The 21624-nt window shown below is 30.7% G+C and overlaps 2 protein-coding genes and 1 non-coding gene across 4 annotated transcripts in view; all 3 read right to left on the bottom strand.

The window, feature by feature from the left end:
• Positions 1–3453: 3453 nt before the first annotated feature.
• Trnaq-cug (transfer RNA glutamine (anticodon CUG)) lies at positions 3454–3525 on the bottom strand. Its single transcript has one exon. It is a non-coding gene; the product is annotated as a tRNA-Gln (tRNA).
• Positions 3526–6455: 2930 nt separating this feature from the next.
• LOC132950306 (acylglycerol kinase, mitochondrial) lies at positions 6456–9371 on the bottom strand. The gene is made up of 7 exons (XM_061021705.1): positions 9198–9371; positions 8725–8844; positions 8480–8651; positions 7490–7705; positions 7129–7417; positions 6799–7052; positions 6456–6702 (listed from the first exon to the last, which is right to left on the bottom strand). The coding sequence occupies exons 1-7, from the start codon at positions 9305–9307 to the stop codon at positions 6505–6507; spliced, it is 1359 nt and encodes a 452-aa protein (XP_060877688.1). The 5' UTR covers positions 9308–9371; the 3' UTR covers positions 6456–6504.
• A 1949-nt stretch (positions 9372–11320) lies between these two features.
• LOC132950199 (signal-induced proliferation-associated 1-like protein 1) overlaps positions 11321–21624 on the bottom strand; it is a 46063-nt gene continuing 35759 nt past the window's right edge. The window contains exons 3-22 of one of the 2 annotated variants that reach the window (XM_061021496.1): positions 19309–19822; positions 18378–18640; positions 16832–16983; positions 16612–16736; positions 16300–16538; positions 16122–16225; positions 15879–16036; positions 15690–15796; positions 15489–15623; positions 15178–15418; positions 14846–15110; positions 14666–14781; positions 14449–14607; positions 14265–14379; positions 13881–14210; positions 13693–13816; positions 13355–13602; positions 13123–13280; positions 12788–12994; positions 11321–12704 (exon numbers count right to left, since the gene is read on the bottom strand). In XM_061021496.1, the coding sequence (XP_060877479.1) occupies positions 12512–12704; positions 12788–12994; positions 13123–13280; positions 13355–13602; positions 13693–13816; positions 13881–14210; positions 14265–14379; positions 14449–14607; positions 14666–14781; positions 14846–15110; positions 15178–15418; positions 15489–15623; positions 15690–15796; positions 15879–16036; positions 16122–16225; positions 16300–16538; positions 16612–16736; positions 16832–16983; positions 18378–18640; positions 19309–19822 (3953 nt within the window). In that variant the 3' untranslated portion in view covers positions 11321–12511. The remainder of the gene's footprint in view (positions 12705–12787; positions 12995–13122; positions 13281–13354; positions 13603–13692; positions 13817–13880; positions 14211–14264; positions 14380–14448; positions 14608–14665; positions 14782–14845; positions 15111–15177; positions 15419–15488; positions 15624–15689; positions 15797–15878; positions 16037–16121; positions 16226–16299; positions 16539–16611; positions 16737–16831; positions 16984–18377; positions 18641–19308; positions 19823–21624) is intronic. The other variant, XM_061021497.1, reaches the window with a different exon arrangement.

The following is a 21624-nucleotide window of genomic DNA, read 5'->3' as shown; positions in this document are numbered from 1 at the left end:
TTTGTTTGTAAGTTAGTGACGTTATAATATGACGTGCTATTAAAGTGTGCTACTTATGTGGATTATAATATTTACTAATATTACTACATCTACCTAGTGTTCCATGCGGTATTGTGGTGACTGCAGGTGTGTGTATGTGTGTGTGTGTGTGTGTGTGTGTGTGTCGTACGTGTTTCGCGTATACTGTTACTGACTACTGTGTACCATAATATCTTCTTCCATACCGTTTCACGGACAATTTAACGTTTAAATAATCAATTTTTCGATTTTTTTTTTTTTAACATTAGGGCGAATTGACGGAAGGATTGTTTTTGATGTCTTAATTTTAAAGGAAGTTACCTATGAGCGTATAAAAATCGTAAAATATTTGTATAATTTTAAGGAATGCTAATAAATTATTTCAAGATGAAAATATAAAAAAATATGCTTTCTTGCAGAACACTAGATTATAAATAATTATCATAAATTATATCTAAACTAGTATTTTTTAGTATTATATTGAAACTAGTTAAATTATTCAGAATGCTTATACTGAACGTAAAATTTGCATTGTTGTGCATTTGTAAAAGAGAAACAATTACGTCCTCTTATTTCTTAAGCCTTAGATTCTGAACGGAGCGTATTTACAATGATATGTGTTTATTCAGTCTGACATTTCATCAATATTTGGGGAAGTTAAAATTCTATGATTTTCGACATCAACATCTTTTCTGATAGAAATCTAGTTGGGACTTTTGAGAGGTCAAAGCTTAAAATTCCCACTAGATTAAGAAAGCGTCAGAAAAAACAAAAAATGTGGGTAAGTGGATGTCACTCTGCTGTACAGTAGGTTTCAAGTGGGTACTGTAATGGATGGTGTTAAATTTGAATTCAATATAATATAATATCATTGTATAAGAAAAACGATTCTGAGCGAAAACGGTCAGTCAGCCTATGATATTACCAAGTATATTTGATGATATTATTGTGAATAAAGTAATTTATATATAACCTATTTACGTGGAGCCTTGTTTTAAATTTTTAATCCTTAGCCATAAAAGTTAAACATTTTATACATTTTTAACTACAACATAATTAATAAATTATAAATTTGATAAATGTTGTCAAAATGTGAACTTTAAATGCTTATAAAAAAAAATTGTGCCTATGTATTTTTAATATTTTTCAACTGCTATTAGAACGATATATCAGGAGCCTTGTATTAAATTTTCACGCTTTTTTACCTAACAAATAAAATTTATTGATATTTATAGAAAAAAAAACTAAAAAAATTGAAAACTGACAATGTCCGTAAACAGCTCAAAAAGAGTCAAAATATTTTCAACATTTTATGGTGTATAGAAAATGCTAATATAAACATTCAGTGAAATTTTCAAGTATCTACAGTCATTCGTTTTTTAATTACAATAAAATAAGAAAGTTGTTACATGAGAAATCGAGTAAATATCAAATGTTGTAAAAATATAAATTTCAGACGCTCATAAAAATTTAATTTAAGTTTCTTCTAGACATTTTTTTTTTGATGGAGGTAGACAAACTTATGAGTAATCTTATATTACATTTTCAGATCTTAGATTTAAAAAGAAAAATTTTTATGAATTCTCAACTCAAAATAATTTGCTATTTTTCGTGATTTTTCCGTATTTTGTCAAAATTTGAACTTTAAATGCTTATAAATAAAAACTGTGACTAAGGATTTTTAATTTTTTTCATCTGCCTATGAAACAATAACCTAGGAGTCTTCTATTAATTTTTCAAGCTTTTTTAGTCAACAGATAACATTTTATTGATATTTATAGAAAAAAAAACTAAAAAAATTGAAAACTGACAATGGCCGTAAACAGCTCAAAAAGAGTCAAAATATTTTGTAAATTTTATGGTGTATAGAAAATGCTAATATAAACATTCAGTCAAAATTTCATGTCCCTACGGTCATTTGCTTTAGAGCTACACCAAAAACCAAAATCGATTTTCTCGAAAACAGATTTTGCGTAAAAATTCCCGTTTTTCCTTAATTTTTCTTTTGTTTTTCACGTCGCTTGTGAAAACTACTGGGAAATTTTTACTTTTGACCCCCCCAAAGTACCAACTAGATTCACTTTCCTATCAGAAAAGTTACTGTTGAAGAAAATCCAAGCACTTTTACTGTCCTAAAAGGTGATGACAGACACAAAAATAAAAAAAAAATTAAAAAATTAAAAAATTAAAAAAAAAACACACATCATAGTAAAATCAATACAATATTCATCGCTTCGCTCAGAATCTAAAAAGTTCATCGGAAATTACGCAATTTATAGCCATGAGATATTTTCGATTTTTATTAATTATATTTTTTAATTATTAATTTTGATTATTTATTATTTATAGAAGTATGCTAGGATATCACAACGTATCCAGAATCGTTGTTCGTATAATTGTACGCAATGGTTTATTATTGAATTCAATATTTCAATATGCAGTAACACATTCATTACAATGACATACTCGATGACTACTGTACAACTGAGCGGTATCCACTTGTCCACCTTTTAGATATAGTGACTAGTTGAGCTTAAAAATGTATTTCTATAAATCCACTTCGGTACTTCATATATTTGATGAGAATGAAATTTATTTCAATAGATTTATGAATAAAAACTTAAAAAATAAACAAGTCTATAAATTGAATTGGAATAATAATAATAATAATCATCATTATGTTATTCGTTACAGACTTTATACTACTAGACAAGCAATGCGTGTGTGGGAAGAATTTTGATTACTCGATTACTTAATGTTGGTAGTGCGGGGTAGTAGGGTAATATAAATTATAATATATAGATTATTGTATTTTGTAGTCAAGACAGACTGCGAGATGTTGTTACGCCGCTCGTAATACTGTTATACACCAGGGACGGACTGGGCCTGTAAAAGCATATTAAGTTATTAACCTCCTATTATAGAAGGCCCCATATTCCGATAAATTTGGAGGAGAAATTAGTATTTTTACCATAAAAATAACATAACTCCAACTGTAAATACACCAATAATATATTATCAAGTATCTATTTATAGTATTTTATAAGATTAGAAATTAATAATTACTATGCAATTCAGAAATTACAGTTGAAGATAATAAAGATTTAAGATGTGCGATCCCTTAATTTTGGCCCTTTGGAGCTTATTAATGAAAGACCCCGTGCCCCCACAGTACAAGGGCCTACAGGACAATTATAGGTCAGAGGACCAGTCCGCCCCCGTTATACACAGTTCTACTAACGTAGACTATAGCTACTACGAGTCTACGACTACTACAGTCGTCAAAAGGACTACAAAGGTCAGGTAACCTGGTAAAGTAAGTCGTAACCCGGAACAACATAATATATCACGAAAATTAATAATCAGTAAGTACTAAGTTGTAAGTGAAAGCCGAATAGAAATTAAGTGTGAATGTAAAAAATGCAAAAAAGTACAAGGTCCCACCGAGATTTGAACTCGGATCGCTGGATTCAGAGTCCAGAGTGCTAACCATTACACCATGGGACCGCTACATCCTGGCGAGGTCATTTGAAGTTATTTAAACTGAAGTCCACGTACTTGCACAATTGCACAATAATAATTATGTTGTTACCTAATATATCTCCATCACCTTTATCTACTATTCTATGGCCATAACACAAAAAACAATTTTTTTTCAAGTTCGAAAGCATGCACACATTTAGGAAAAATTACACACTAGGTACTGCTGATCCTGAGGGACATTTTTAGAATACTGAATATTACATTTTCATGGCATTATCAAGACATATCGGGGGCGGGGGAGCATTATTGGTCCATTAAATCGAATCAATTTTCTATACAACACGGTATTAGGATGGAAAAAAAATGAACTTATTGGAACTCTACAGGTTCCACTATTGTCCATTCTGCAATATTCAGAAAAATTATGATATTAATGTGAAAATATTTGTTAGCGGAAATCAACCCAACTTTCTGCCTATATCAAACAACGCCACTCAGTAATATTCCTTTGGGCTATACGGTATTTTCAGAAGAATAGATTTCCTGGAAGAGCACTTTTAATTAACAAACCATGTAATAGCTTACTTTTAATATTATTAATTTTATAATTTTATAATTTTAATAATTAATATTATAATTTATAAATACTACATAGTGTACGGGTCAGTACATTTATTATTCTGTACTTACAATTTTGTTTAATCATTTGATGTGATTTTGAAAATATTAAAAATGTAAGTTGGTTCTATTTAGAACTTAAGATGTAACAAAAACAATGGAAATTCAAACTAAAATCTGATACTTGATTATAGATGACTGACCTAATAATCTAGATCTGGATATATAGTGGACCAAATATAGGTCCAACCTTAGACTTTAGAATCTAAAAACTTAAAACACCAAGATGCTCACATTTGTAAGCCTAGTACTTACACCAACTTTAGCTGGTATATAGTATGTTCCAAAAGTCCAACATCACCCTTAGATCTCAATAACACATCCACATATTTAAATGCGGTTTTTTTTTTACAGTAATTACTAATTAGTATGGAAATTATTCAATGGCATAAGATTCTAGTTTATTTTATTTTTAGTTAAAAAAAAGGCAGAACTTCTTTTTATGCAATTATTAAACACTAATTCTCTAATTGTTTCAACCGTAAACCCACAAGCGTTATATTAGAGCAGCTGAATCAAGTAAAATAAAAAATGTCGGTTGCACAGAAAAACAGCATATATTCAGGTTATTACAAAATTGGTTTATGCCAAGTGTCTAAAATTACGTGAGTCTTAGAGGACTGTCACAGCGGTGGATGATTTACAACTCTAGACACATTATCGGTAATTACACATAGTACGTATCTGCAGCCCGAGATCGTCAGTTATTAAACACATATATGTTGGACGTCAATCTCGTCAACTTTTGTACTATGTGTAAATCGATAATGCACCACGGCCATAAAACAACGGTTTTATTAAAAAATTATATTTTTTATCCTTATAGTATTTAAGTTTTTTCTTTTTTGAATAACTACATAAAGCTTAATTTCTTCTTCGAACAGAATATTTATTGAGTATTCCGATGCATAAAATATAAAAATCGAATTTAGGATGAGTAGTTTATGAATTATGAGATAGCTTTATAAGCATCTAAAGTTTAGATGAGTGGAGTAGTGGGCAAAGATTTTGTGGGTTAACCGCGTACCACTCCACTCCGCTCATTAATCCTATAAATACTTATAAGTTATTCCTATACTAATAGTGCTAAATTCAATTTTTATGTATCGAAATACTTAGAAAAATATTCTGCCATGGAATATGAAATTAAAACTGTGTTATCATTTAAAAAAATTCAAAAATGTTAAGGAATAAAAATAAAAAAATATATATGTAATATGTATATTTTTAAAATATTGTTTATCAATGACTGGTAAACCATATAAAACATTTTTGCCAAGAAAACAAACTGGACTTTTTTAATTAATCTTGATTGGAACGTTTTTTGTATGACAATTTGTGACAATTATTAGTGTAGCATTATGAAAATGTATTCAAAGATTGAGACATTAATTTGTTGATATAACATTGAGTGATGGTTTTTGACGATCTGGATACCCAAATACATAGCTTTGTAACTTGTCTGTAACTTTCATTATTTTGAGAGTAACATTTTATCAAATTGTTGTAATCATGTACTGAAAACATATAAATCATTTTTTAAATGTAAAACAAAATAGCTTCTAAGTACATTGTCGTAAAAAAATGTATGAGATTAATTAAATCATGCGATTTGTGTTTTGCTAACGTAACTTTTATTCTTACAAAGTCAAAAACTTAATTTGTTTTAACTTAATCAATTTTCACTCAATTTTAATTTTTTTTTTTTTAAAACTGCTTTTAAAATATGATCAAATAGCTGTCTTGAAAATTTGACTCTAACGGTATGGATTAGAATTTTCATACTTATAACTGTAAAAAACAGAATTTTAAATACAATATTGATTTTCCACAGAGATACTAAGGATGATACGGAACATACTCTAGCTACATTTTACAATTAATTGATCACATAATGACATAACCAAATAACATAAAACTTTTCTCCAACTAGTGGGACAGTAAATTGTAAATGTAAAATTGTACTATTATAGCTGACTATAGTCTATTCAAAATGAGATCAGTACACGGCGGCGGTCAGACATATGGTCAGACGCCGTCCCCACTACAGCGACGCGTTGGGCACTGCCGCGAAACAAAGCCACGCAAGTGCGCACTATTTGACCGATCTCATTTTGAACAGACTATAGTAATTTCTTTAATTCTTTGTATTTTTTTTAGATTAACAAATTCTTTTATTAACAATTTATAACAAAAAGTTTTATAATATATCGGAATGTATATGCCTAGTTTTAAAAATTTAATAATCAAATATGAAATAACTGCACAAGGTGATGTACATAATAAGTGTACGTATATATTTCAGTCCACACTAATAACATTTAATTAAACAAATTGTTTTAAACCAATGTGATTTCTAAACTTATCTAACGACAAACTTGATTCTTGATCGCTTTTATTTTGAGCTTGATTTTGACTCATTGAATTGTCAGGCTTGAATAAATATACTGCGTTTGGTAATAATGACAATTTCATTGGCTTAACTTCGTAATCCTCATTATCAATTGACAACCATTTAATTTCCTAAAAAACACATACAAATATAACTAACAAATGTAACATACAAGCATAACTAACACTGTACACAGTTATAGTAAATTAATTAAATATTGGTAATACATCATCAATATGAGGTGTTACTGTCACATCTTTAGCTTCTATAACGGAATTTGGAATTTTACTATTTTCATCTCTAAATTTTAAATAACCTTCTTTTACAAATTCAGAGTAAGAAATATTTTCTGGACCAACATTTATTCTTAAAACTGGTGTCTGTTTGACATCTAAATTAATATTGACATTAAAAGTTCTGATTGGAACTTTTGAATAATTACTGCATTCGGGATTGATTATTTTTGAATAATCTGTACCACCTGTAATTACAACAATAAACATTTTTAAAATTTGCTAATAAATATTTTGATATACTAATTAGCATTGAGTACTCACCAGAATTTCTTTTAAATGAAAAAACCCAACTTATCCAGGAAAATAAACTTGACGATTTATTGATGGCAGTGGTTAATTTTGTATGGCAGTTATTGCAACCAGAGCATGGAGGACTGTATTCTAAGTCAGCATCCACTGTGTATTGGAGAAATTGGTTGCCAAACACAAAAGCGGCAAAATTTCTCAGTTTACCAAAATACCAATATTGATCACGGGTCACTTTGGCCTCTCTCAATGCACCCCATTCAATACTATTCAAAGCATAGACACATTTTTCGGGATTTGGACTCTATATAATAATTGTTAAAATTGAGATAAGTTTAAATTTACATAATTTAAATTGGATCAAAAACTAATTAACCTCCAAATTTTCAATTTTTACAACTGGATGAGCAGAATTAACCTCATTTATAATAGCCATTGTTGCGTTGGTAAGAAAATGCACATGGTTGTCATCCTGGGGTTGTAACAATTGTCGAGCCACATTGTTTGTACGTCCAAGAGGTAAAATTCCGATTGGTAAATGTTCTGTGAGAGATGTATCCCCCTTTAAACGTCTTAACAATCCAGTTACTACCTACAACAAAATTATACAATTATTGTTTCAATTTTATCAATTGGTAATAAACTCTTCGAACATTCACTAATAGGCGTTTGACTATAGTTTTGAAAATGTACCAAAGGACGTTTGTTTTTGGATAATTTATAACTTAGAAGAGACTAATGTTCTTAGACCCAAACATTTTTATTCCATACCCACCCTGTTAATTTTCAAAAATCTCATGCCTTCTCCTCAAAATTATGGGGGACATCAAATCTTTTGTATGTTTATACTTGTATATATCATATAAAATGATTAATCAATGTAAATAAATATAAGATATTTTTAAATTTGAGTATTTTTAGGTTGGTTGTTGCTTTCAATGTGTTCAATCTCAAATTTCATCACTCAAATGTTTTGTTTATGAAATAGTCAAGTAGGGTGTTGACTGTTTAATAATAATTTTTTTATTTTTATTCCTTATACTACAGAATATAACAATACTTAAACTTCCTAAATATTTTGGTTTTATATAATTTAAGAATCTGGGATGCCCAATTTGTAAGGCTATTTGATGTCAATATTTTACATTATTAAATAGTTAAGTATGACTTATATTGAACTTGTACGTTTTTCTGTTTAGAAAAAAAGTCAGCAGGAGAAATATCAATGTTCTTTAAAATATTAATTAGATAAAGGGTTGTTGAGACTAAGCGTAATGACACCCTGCATTTTATTTAAAATATCACTTTCACCTTTTTTAAATTAAATATAATTCTATTGTGAAAATAATAATAATTTTCAAAATACCTCTGATAGAGTACCATCACCTCCAGCTACAATAAGAGCATCTGTTTCACCGATTAAATTTTCTACCAAACTTCTAGCACCGCCCTCTCGTTCTGTTGTGAGGACTGTAACTGAGTAACCAGCCAAATATAATAGAGGAGCACAATATTTTTCAAAATCTGATTTAGAGTTTCTAAATACAATATAAAACCAAATGAGAATAATAATTATGTTATGAACAAAATAATTTTACAAATAAGATATACCTTTTGTTAGCTGCTGGATTCAATATCACAGTTACTTTTTTTGGCTTTTTGTCGACCGATAATGGCATATCTCCATAAGCCGAAACAGTTCTACAGCATTGAGACATAAACATGTGAGTCCTAAAAAAATTAATATATTATATCAAATACCAAACATCAGAGAATAACAGAGTTATGTTATTGCAATAAAGGTTATTTTGAATGGAATAACATAGATTGTTTTTTTTTTTACATCAAGCTTATGGTTAACCAAAATGTCCTAAACTAATCAAAGTACTGCCAAGATAGTTGTCGGTGAGCGATAAACTATTGAAATCAGATGTATATATAGGTAGGAACTCTTTAACTGAGTGTAACCTGAATAATGAATAAATCTACTTTTCAGATCACATCAACAAAAAATTGTAGATTATTAGATTAATACCTATCTATTCGAAAAAGATCAGCAAGTACTGAAATTATTTGGGACTCACTCATATTTTTCGTTGGCGAAATTGGCACCGTATGACAGGACAGCAGTGAAGAACACAGACTTCTTCCAGTTGTTCCTTATAGTCTTAAAAACTCCAAATACCTTAGCCATGTTGAGTGTGAGGAAGCCAGAATTACGGTAATAAATTTTAAATATTTACAACACTTATACAATATTCACAAGCATAATGTGATAAGAGATAACGTGTTATCGGTATATAATAAAAACTATAAAAAAGTGATAAGCAATTTAACAATCATCAATTATTATTGATCATAATTCATAATAAATATAATATTCAGGGGCAAGGGGCGCAACAATTTAAATTAAGAAACTGGGGGTGCTGTAGCCCCTGCATTTTTTTTCATATTATCTTACGGTTATGGTCTTAAAATGTAAATGAACCAAGTTGGAGGTAGTTACTAATTTCGGCATACATTTTTTTCGAAATTTAAGCGTTGCGCGCATGTTCATAAACGTAAGATCACAAACTTTGGATAGCTATAACTTCCAAAATAATGGATTTCACAATTTTTCGTTCTTAACTCGTTGAAATACGAATATTTCAAAAAAAAAATTCCTAAGATGTGGTGGGTAGCTAAAGTGAATTTGTTCCCTAATTTCAAAATTGTGGTTTCCAACTGCTAAAGCACATCCAAGCCACCTTCTCTCCAAATTGCGCCTATGTTAATATTATTATGAAAATAATAAATATTATAAGATCTCAATTCGTGCTAATAATCAAACCGAATACCGTGTATATTGTATACCACGATGATGTAGAGAAGAATCTTTATATTATTAATTATTATCACAGAACAATATAATTCTACATTGTGGTGTAGACTCTATAGTGTAGGTGTTCCGAATGTAGACCATTCATTACCATTGGCATAAATAGTCTTTGGGAGACTTGAGGAGTCCCCATTACAAAAGTTAGTACTGTCTTACCAAGCATAATATATAATTCTTAGAATTAGAAAATATTATAAGGGGGAGGGAGGCCTTAATCGTCCCAAAAAAATTCAGGCCATTTGCGCCTACTCACGAGTAAACCGTACTAGCAGTCCTATTATATAATATACTAATGTACCTACTATTATTATAATAATATCAATATATTATGGTTTAAGATTTTAGCATACAACTCACGAAATATAGTCATACTTATAAATCATGATAGTATTTCAAGATCTCCAAGGACCTAACACCTAAGTAATACTTAAAGTTTTTAATAAACTTAAAACCTATCCCTAAAATGCTCAGATATCAATGTTTCCCTAACTTTTAATCTAGTTTGGTCCCCTTTTATTTTTCTAATACTTCCATCATTATTCCCCTTATTTTCATCCTTTTATCTTTGTATGTATTTTTCCACACACCCACATCGCTATCCAATATTTGACGGCTATAATTTTCTCAGATTTATCCTATTTTATATTTTTTAACCAGTTAGATAAGCAAAACAATGTATTATATGTACATTTGACATATTTTTTAAATTGCAAGACTAGTGAAGGAACTATTGGTTTTAAAATTATTATCAATTAATTAATTTATATTTGATGTAGTATTCTTTAATATTACAAAATACATAATATTTTTCAAAACATTTCAGTTGGAGTTACAGGCATGTATACAAGGGAGATTTTGGGGTTCATAACTCCCCCCCCCCCCAACCCACCGAAATTTAATAGTTGTGTATTTATTTATTTTATTTGTACCAATCTGAATCATCGATAATATTACAAGATGAAGACTAATATGAACCTACATCCCAAATATTTTTTTTTTGTGTACAAGCCTGGTTACGTTGAATAGACCGTTTTCTAAAAATTCAATTCCTCCACGGCATCAAATAGAAATAGATTTTATGTTACATTTTAGATTAGTGTCCATTTTTGATAACCCAATCATATCTCTAGGGTAAATTAGTTAGACAATTTAAAGGTGTAAAATACTTAATTGTCAGAAAGGGATTTTATGATTAGTTGACAGAAACTAACATTTGTTACCATGTGTAATTGATATAATTATTACATCAAGTCATAAAGTTATCATTATGATTTATGGTCATAATATTGTTTAGAAAATAAGCACAAACACAACACATCCAGACAAAAATGTTGTTTGATAATGACCTGTATTTAATTTTATAAGCTATTTAATGTATACAATTGAACAGAAAAAAAATACTTTAAGCAAATTTCCCAACAATGTAATAACATACATAATATGGTGTATACCTTGAATGAACACATACATTAATTAAAACATCTAAGTAAGTATCACTGTTCTAAGACCATGTGCTTACGTGCATAAAAAACGACAAAATAATAATCATAATAATTACTAAGTTTACAAAAAAATAATTAAATGTTATATAAACAACTATAATGTTTCACTTTCTTAACAATATTAAATTCAATAACAATATTATTTTAATAATAATACAATGTGTCAATACTCACATTTGGTGTTCATCAAAAGGCACAATGATAAAAATGTTCATTTAAAAAAATAAATAAACAATTATATTATTCATCAATTAATGATACTGTTATAACTTATGTATAACAAAATAATCATAATAATAATAATAATAATAATAATACATAATACATTTTAAAAGTAGCAATTGTAATAATATATAATTATGTAATGATAGAAGATACAAAAAAAAATTAGTATAACAACTTAATAGTTAAATAGCTATTACCTATGAGTAATATTGGTAGGTACTGATATATATTTTGTGTCTTTCATTAACAGTACATTTTCAACGCCTCTAAACGAAACTATAATAAGTAACTATTGATAGTAATACTGTTAGTCGTTTACTTGCAAAGTAGAAACATAAAATTATTTGCGTTTATTCAACTAAACAAACGACAAACATTACATAATAATTATTGTTTTGATTGTTTGGGCCGATAATTTTGGTAAAAACATATTAACTCAAAATAATTACCGACAAACAAGTTTACAAAAAACATAATAATAACTATGTAAACCTAGTTAATCTAAAATTATTAATTAACATAAAAGACAGTCTTTTGGCAATGTAATGTGTTAGTAAAAATAAATAGCATTTACCTTGAATATAAAATAATAACTTAAAATAATGTACTCAACTAATTCAAAAATATACAAGAAGTTAAATTGTAACGACACGAAACAACAGTGACTATGAGCAGCACACATTTCTTTTAGTAAAACATTTATAGACATATAATACATAATATAATGTAATATATTAATAATATATAAAAAAATATAATAATAAAAAAAAATAAATATTAACAACTGTTACTTTCAGTCAGGGTGTTTATCGATATTTTGAAAAAACCAGTGTGTGAAATGTTTGAGTTGCTGTGCAGCGCTATTGGATTCATCTTGTAATCGACGGTTTTCTTCTCTCAAATGTTTCACCTCGTTTTGCAATTCCATTCGCATTTCCATTTCACTTCGCAACATCATTTCCAAATCACCTGGACTCATGTTTGTTCTAATAAATACACATTTTTGGTTAAACAGACTGCCGCAATACTTAGTAAAATATTGTTCAATAGAAAATAGAAAAATATTTACTTGTTCGTACTAGAAGAATTTAATATGGTAACACTACCATTCATGCCACTCCAACTTTGATCTTTATTTTCATTAATAGTAGTAGTCTCTGGTTCTTTGATTTGAGCACCAGCTGATACTTTACGTAACGCTTCAGTAGCTGTATCAACAAGAATTTTCCAATTCATTCGGTCAATCGGAGTGTCTGGTAATGGCAAATCAGCAACACTAGAAAAATAGATAACTTTAACCAATGCAGGGTCGCAGGGATCATATTTTATTTATTCAAAGTATAATGATGAAATTATCTTTAACACTTTGATTGTATTGTTAATAATTATAAATAGTTTTAATACCTTTCAACTTGATTCAGTGGTTTCATTTCACTCAGAGCTGGACTCGGTGCACTAGATATCACAGTAGCAGGACGCGCTTTGGTAAGAATAACTTGACCCTGCTCTACATTTGATACATTCTCTCTGGATGGATTCTTATTTATTGTGGTGTTTGTATCCTGTTTATAAACAATTTTTTTTTTATTTACAATGTTTCTATAGTAGCTATGTAGGTGAAATTGGCAAAACTTACGATGAATGATGAATCCAAATTATAGTCAGGATCTATTAGTTTCATCAGATCTTCTTGTAATGTACTCATATTGCCACTGAGTCTACTACTTGCATTTGAATTGCGTCCAGAGATACCTGGTCTAAGTCTTGGCTCACCTCGATCCAATCCAGATCGAGGACTTTGGTTTCGACTGCCATTGTTCTTCAAACTTTTACGATGACTATGGGGTGAGCCAGTACTACTGCTTCCAATTGTAGAAACATCATCTTTTAAAGAAGAAAAAATCAATTATACATTTTTAATTAATATTTAGCAAACAATATAATTCAAAGTATGTATAATGTTATGACAATTACCTTCACTAGCTACTAGGATTCTTTCATTCAATGTTTCTGGTATGTTACCGTTGCTCAAATTTTTTTTAAAATGATTGGTATCAATTAAACCATTTGTCTTTTCTAATTCAGGGCCACTTGTCGCCTAAAAAGTAAAAAAGTAAAATAAAATACAAAAATACTCATTATTTATGTGTATTATTACTAACCTTAACTAATCGTTTTGTTGATCTTCGGGGTTGTTCTGAGCGTTCGTCAAATTGTCTATGGAGATCATTATTATGGTCAGAAGACTTATTCACATAATCATACTGTTGAGCAGCAACACTTTTACTACTCCGAGGATCCGAATACACAGAAAATGAATTATTCATAGTAGACAATGGTAATGAATTGCTTGCATGCACTTTAGAATGAGTTTTGGTTGACGTTGGTGTCAACCTTGTGGGGACAGGCGGAGGATCTTCTAATGGAACTTCTAACAGATCATACCAACGATCATCAGACGAATGACCACTTGACGAACTCGTCAATGTACCCTGTGAAATATTATATAAATAACCTATTCAAAAATACATAATATTTTAACTTACCTCAGGATTTTGGGGAAAACGAGAATCCATAGGTGTTGTGTAGGATTTATTACTTCCCATGGTACCATAACCTGAACTATTGCTAGATCTTGGGGGTGACAGGCTGCGTTCATACCTATCACAAAATTGAGAACTGTAAGTCGATAAAATTCAAAATATCCTTTTTGCAATAATTACTACATACATTTTTCGATGATTTCCAGTAACTGGTTGTTGCAATGCTGTTTGTTTTCTAGGACTAGTTACAGCTGAAATACCGGAAACATTTTCATACTCACTCTCGTATCCTTTTGGAGAACTACTGTTGTCAGTGCGATAGGAACAATTTTGAATATGACAACCTCTGAAATATAATGTAATTAATAGTTTCATAAGCTTGCATAATATTTTATGTTTCATACCTTCTGGGTGAACCATCCGTGAAAGGTGGTATCACGGTGACTGTGACAAGAACACTAGTCTTCAATAAATCCACCATTTGATCATGCGTGAGTGTGGCAACAGCTACCTTGCATATCTATGATTGTACATTAGTTAATAAAATACATTAAAAACTGTACTCATGGATAATATAATCATACCTCTATGAGTCTGGAGTTTTGCCTGAGACCAGCTTCCCAAGCAAGGCCAGATTTTTCCACTTGCGTAACCAGACCATCAGGTTGAACGTGAAACCCTAACTGACCTAAAGAATTACGGTGTAACGATAATTCCTGGGCAACAGAACCCTGCGTTACAGCTCGTAATCTAACTACAACTTCCATTAATTCATCTCTATCACCGTCACTGCAACCTTCATGCATATGTAAAGTAACACATTCTCCCTCGTGGTAATATATTCTTAAGCTGTAAAAAAAATATATATTGTGTTATATTTTAAAAATATTAATAATTTGTCACACCAAACACATACCTATTAGTTTGAGTTGTCCAGCCCAATATAGACTTGCAAGGTATAACTAATAATATGTCATGGTTATTTTCTTCTACGAGCACCATGGAGTCTGATGATATGGCCAGAAGACAGTGTCCACCAATAACTCCATTCCCTTCTTCTAACACTACTTGCCAACAAATAGCACCTCTTTGAGACGCGTCTGGCTGAAATCTTGGTCGCCACCTCTCTTTTTTCTTACTGCTAAATGACAGCATTGCTGTTAACAAGAAAATATTAATTTAATTAAAGCTCTTTATTTTTTACATCAAAGATTACAATTAACTTACAAAATTTCTGCACTGGTTCAATAGTAGTGTTTGATGAATGATTTAAGGTTAAGTCTTTTAAATACGCTTGCCTTGTACGAGTTGCCATTGTAGCAAACTTTTCGGATCGATGAGCAGCATTCTCAGCATTAATAACTATAAAGTTATTAGTATTATAATAATATTTTAAAACAAAATTAGGAGGTAATGTTGTATATATACTTTTAGCTAATAAGAAGTCACTAAATTCTTTGGATTTTTTGAACACTGCTTCTGATGGAATTGGAGGACCAAACATTTCAACCTCTTTAGATCTCGTTACTGCGACACTAAAATTGTGATGGACAAATATTTTTAAAAAAAACTTACTTTAAAATATTAAATGTTCATTTAAAAGCCATTAGTTATTACCTGTATTGAGTGTTTTCTGTACATGGATTTATAACTCTGACTACAATGAATACGTGTTGAAATTGAGAACGGATATTTTTTGGAGAAAATGGCTGAGCTCCAGGTTCTTGAAATACAATTGTAACAATATCATTTCCTATGTGGCGCTTTCGAAGAAGCTAGACAATATTAAAAATAATAACTTATTATATTGAATTATTTTGTATCATGTATGTTTTGAGTAGAAAAAGTAAATTAATATACCTGTTGCCTGTTGTTCGGAGTAAATGGCAACATGGTAGACACATGGAACATTATTTCACAGTTTTGAAACTGACTGTAGAATGAATAAAGTCCAGTGGAGTCAGCTACAATATATAAAACATATTATATTATCAAGAAATAATATTAGTATAAATTATATTTTGCAGTAGAAACTTACTCTTGTTATCTAATCCTGCTCTGTATTTGTTAAAACCCTTTAGGCGTACTCTTTGAGCAATACTGTCCATGAACTGATAAAATGGTAAGCCCGCTTCTTCATTGTTGTACATGTGTTCTTCAGTAAATTGTCCAGCACGACAATACATTACTCCAACTTTGTAGGTATGAGAAATGCCTTGTTCATCCAGACCTAACAGTAGTTCTTCAACTCTGTTACTCGACACACCCAACCTTAAACTACAAATTCATGTTTGACATTTAGTTTATGATCATAATGCATTCAATAACTTCAATGATAAATTATTTTTACCTTGGAAGAGGAATTTCTGGAACAATATATTCTAAGACATCTTTTGTATTGATGTTTTTAGAACTGCTTGACATTTTGATATTAGGAATAGCATCTTCAAGAATAGAACCACGAAGAGTTTGCAACTAAAAAATTAAAAATTAAATTAATAATATAAAATAATTTGAACTTAAAAATATATATTTATTTATCATTATCACTATTATTGAAATGTTCTTACTTCGCTTGTTCGGATGATAATCCGGTATCTAAACATAACCAACGGATTTGAACTACAACCATTTGATGTTAAATCAGTTTCAACTTTTTCTCTTTTTAAACTGATAGCAACAGGTCCCAACGTCTCATCCATTCCAAACCAATTCTGGTGTTCTAAAAAAGAATATTTAAAAAATCAAATTTTTGTTGCTGATATTTTAAAATTATTTTAGATGTAATGCACACAAAGAAAAATTTTAACTGCTTAAAACCATTAGTACAGAATTAAATATTTAATTTATTCCGTGCAATTATCAGCATCTAACAATAAGATATCAACATTTTTGTAGATTTTGTCATAAATGTTCATATTGTAATAAATTATAACCATGCATAGTAAGTTTTTGGCAGGTACTTAAAAATGAGAACTAAAAAGTTAAAATCTATAATATAATAATATATACATGAATAAAATATGACTACACGTCTCATGTTGATAAGTTGGGAAGAAAAAGTTCTCATTTTTAAAATTTGTTCAAAAAACCAAATTTATAAAAATTATGTAAATATAGTATGTAAAAAACAATTTGTTATCCAAATATCAAATGGACATATATTAACACTAGCTAAATGTAGGCATCATAAATTATAAATACAACTTGAAAACAAACTTTAAAGAATTTTTAAAAGTTTTATTGATAGAAACTTTTTTGTCACACTAAAAATATGATATAGGTATATAATTAGAACGCATTCATCCAACCACTTTTTAAACGCATATTATTTTTGTTTTGTGAAATTCAATTTTTTTCATTCCATACATTTTTATAATCAAAACAATTTTTTAAAACATTTTCTTCTAAAAAAAGGTTGGGTTGTACTTTTTTTTTAAGAAGTAGTAGTATTTCGTTCTCTGTATGGTGGTGAAATGTTTTCAATCAATCCCAAGACCAAGAGAATCGCCATTTAACGACATAGTAAATCCTATGCAGTGGCGGATCCAGGGCTGAATTTTGGGAGGAGCATGGGGGAGCAAAAGTACAAAAAGTTCCAAAATTGGCTACAAGGTTGGTTAATCATAGTGTAAAACAAATGAAAACAACGGTGATTGGGGGGGGGGGGGGGAAATGCCCCCTTTTTCCTCCCCCTGGATCCACCACTGATACTATGTAGTTTGATTTAGTAAACATATTTACAAACATTTAAGGGTCAGGACTTTTTTTTTATCCCAAGTTGACAACGTGTAGCATAATATATTTAAAACATTGAAAGTAATAAAGAATATGTTTCGAAAACTCAAAACAGTCAAAACCTATGTATGAGAATCTGGTTCATACACTACACTGTACCATTGGTTATACTATGATTAAATATAAGTTTAATCGATGATAATTCCTACCCAGTATCTGTATACCCTATATAAAATAGGTTACTCATTATTATTGGTTGGGTACCAAAAAAATTAGTATAGAATTAGGATTTGTTAAGTATAATGTATATGTATATACTATATACTATATTATAAACTATTTGCTATTATTAATAGTGTATAATATTATGTATGTTACCTTGACCGAAAAAGAACGAACGATAGTATAAATCTCCCTCGTCGGTGGTCTCGATCAGTCTCGAATAGTTTTCGGGGCAGATGCTGTCGGTCCAGTGCGTCTCTCCAGATTGAAACTCGAGGACTGATATACCGTAGGCCATACGCGGCCTATGGTACAGTTTTCCGTTGTTCAGTGTGGATATCTGACCGGCTTGGGTCCTCTGCGTCAGGCTCACTTCTCGCTCGACCTCACCGCCGAGTTCGTTTCGAAAGAACGGACAACTAAGTACAAAATCATATTATTTAGAGGAAAGAAAACATAATATTTATAATGCAATTTTGAAAAGAATTACAATTTTAAATCATATATCTTATCCTTATGTATAAATACTAATTCAAGGTATATTATAACAGTGGCGCAGTGGCGTATACATATTTTATTTTTTTTTTGGAAGGGGGGGAGTGAAAATAATTTTTTGACAAATTTTATCTAAAAATGATTTATTGATGAAAATGTTGTTATTATTTAAACATTTTCAGTTGGGGGGGGGGGGGGGGATTACAACCCACAAACCCACCATGGATACGCCGATGCCCTTATGTGTCAGTACCACGTTTTCGGTTACCGCGTATAATAACGATATCATATTAATAGGCATAAAAACAGATGATGAAGAAACCAAATTTATACAAATTAATAGAATATTTGCAAAAATTAAAAAGCTACGACACAGAAAATATTGTCTTCTGTATAAATTTGGTTTCTCAACTGCGGAACTGCGCAGCCTAAGCGGTTTTTTTTTCACGCGCGAGGATTTTCAAAAAAAAAATTTGCGTGTTCTATTACTTTCGTCTTGTTATACCACGCCACGATACAGCAACAACAAACAACGACAACGTGTCAAGTACATCGTTTAATACAAGTTTTATTCGATTTCATGTGGATGTACCTGTCCAGTAGATTGTTGTGTTTTCCGTCACCGAGGTCTTCGTCACCGCTGTCTGGCGTGGACGATCGGGCGGCCAGCATGGATGCGGCCGAAGCACCCGTGGCCGTGTTCCGCCGCCTGGACAACATGTTCTGCAGCCTCGATGGCAGGCCCACTGTGGCCGTCAGCGACTGGATGTCGTAATGGGCGAAGCCTCGTCGCTTCTGTCGCTCGTCTCCCGTGAAATCTGCGCATCCGACACCGACCGCCTGCGCGTTGGAAACGGGAGCACCCGGGAGGCCGCCAGCGGCCGCATCGTCCGTAGTCCTGGAGAACTTGTTGTTGACTCCCCAGAACTTGTGGAACTTGAGCCTCAGCTTTGGGCTGCTGGAGTTAGGGCCCTGGGGCGACGTGGTCGTCTTGTCAGTGGCACTTGCACCGGTACCGCCGTTGCTCATCGTCGCCGATACCGTAATCCGATCGTCGGGCGGCGTGTCGACCGGCATCTCTCGGTACCCGAATTCTCGGTTGTTACCTGTAAGCGGAAACGACATAAAACGGAATGAGCGACGGTGATGTTTTATAACGTCAGTAAAAATATAGCTTTGAGTGACTATTCAAGAACCGATAGCACACAAAATGTTTAGTTATATACGCATTCGAGAAGACTGAACGTCTGAAAGTGATATGAGCAAGCCCGGTTTATTGGGGTTGAGGGTTCCAGGGGGCACGATCTCGGTTTAAAATCAATTTCAAAAAAATAAAATAAAAATGTTCACATTGCAAGAAAAATTACTAAATTATAAATTATCATAATAAATTTATATCCGATGACAATACCTATACTATGATTAAGGGTATTATATGGAATACTGGAGATTGTCTGTTTTTGTACAACACACAACGTGTAACATGGGGATGTAGACGTGTTCTATTCATAGATAATAATATATACATTATACATGGATGGGACATACTAGTTACTAAATATGTTACATGTATTCAAGATGTGGTATCATAACAAACCGGGTTAAGTGAAACCACAATACAATCATTGATATACCATTTTAGTTTGTACTTTTTAATAATAAATTAAAAATACTGAAAATTTACTACCTATGTGTACTAAATGTACTACACTAATAAACAAATAGCAATAGTCAATAATATTAAAGTAAATATTTAACTAAAAAATTGGCAGATATAGGATTGATAAAAAATTGTCTTTATCGTCACTAATATCTATAACCGCATATAACCAACAAAAGTGAGTAGACTTTTCGCTCACGGTATACCGTATATAATAGGTATATAGATGTATTAATGTATATATTATTAATTATTATCCATGGTTCTATTTCCAGCGTTTCGATTGATCAATTAAAGGGAGTGATAGATTTCTGCAGAAAACCGATTTAAATTTTTCGTCAAGTCTATTTGAGATTGACTTTCCCTCAATTTTGATTTTATTCCCTTAAATCCTAAAAATAATATTAAAAAATATTTATACTTATATTTTTGAATAAGTTGACATTAAAAAATCAAGAATGTGGGAAAGTCATTCTCAGGACAACAAATTCAAATCCTTTATCAGAATTCTTATCGCTTCACTAGATCAATCGTCGATACATGTTGCTCGTCTATTATAAGTTATAACAGAAAATCACAGCTTCTTAGTCCTCAGACCCACTATTTAAGGAATTTAGTATAGGCAATTCTAATGACATTTTGAGAACAATTAATATATTATGTTCGATCTTAAATATATTTAAATACTAATTCAAAGTACTTTAAAAGTGGTCCCATTGGAGATTATAAAGGGTGATTCTTTTATCATAAAACATTCATTATTTCAAAAAGTATTAATGTTTTTGAAAATATTTTTTATCCTTATAATTTTTTAAGTTTTTTACTTTTTTGAGAGACAACATTGAGTTTTAATTTAATATTCCAAAGCAGAATATTTTTCTAAGTATTTTGATTCATTAAAATCGAATTTAGGGCGAGTAGTTGAGTTATAATAAGTAATAAGTATTAAAAGTTTAGATGCTCGGAGTGGAGTGGTACGGGGTTACCCCTCAAAATGTTTGTCCACTACTCCGCTTGTCTAAATTTAAATACGTACAACTCATAAACTATACTCGCCCCTTCCCTGCGGTGTCCCTATTCAGATTTAGTCACTTTACACCGTACGTCCACACAGGAGCTATGGAAGTTGGAATGGGATTCCCTACCAGAGTCCTATGCTTCAAGTTATAGATTTTTATTCAAAAATATACCAAGACAACCATGGTTTCAATCGCTAAAAATGAGCCGCGCCACCATAACCAAATATAC

This window comes from Metopolophium dirhodum, chromosome 8, assembly GCF_019925205.1.
Source record: "Metopolophium dirhodum isolate CAU chromosome 8, ASM1992520v1, whole genome shotgun sequence".
In the NCBI taxonomy this organism is placed as follows: Eukaryota; Metazoa; Arthropoda; class Insecta; order Hemiptera; family Aphididae; genus Metopolophium; species Metopolophium dirhodum.
The sequence above is the reverse complement of the archived record's forward strand: the minus strand, read 5'-3'. Positions and strand labels throughout refer to the sequence as shown.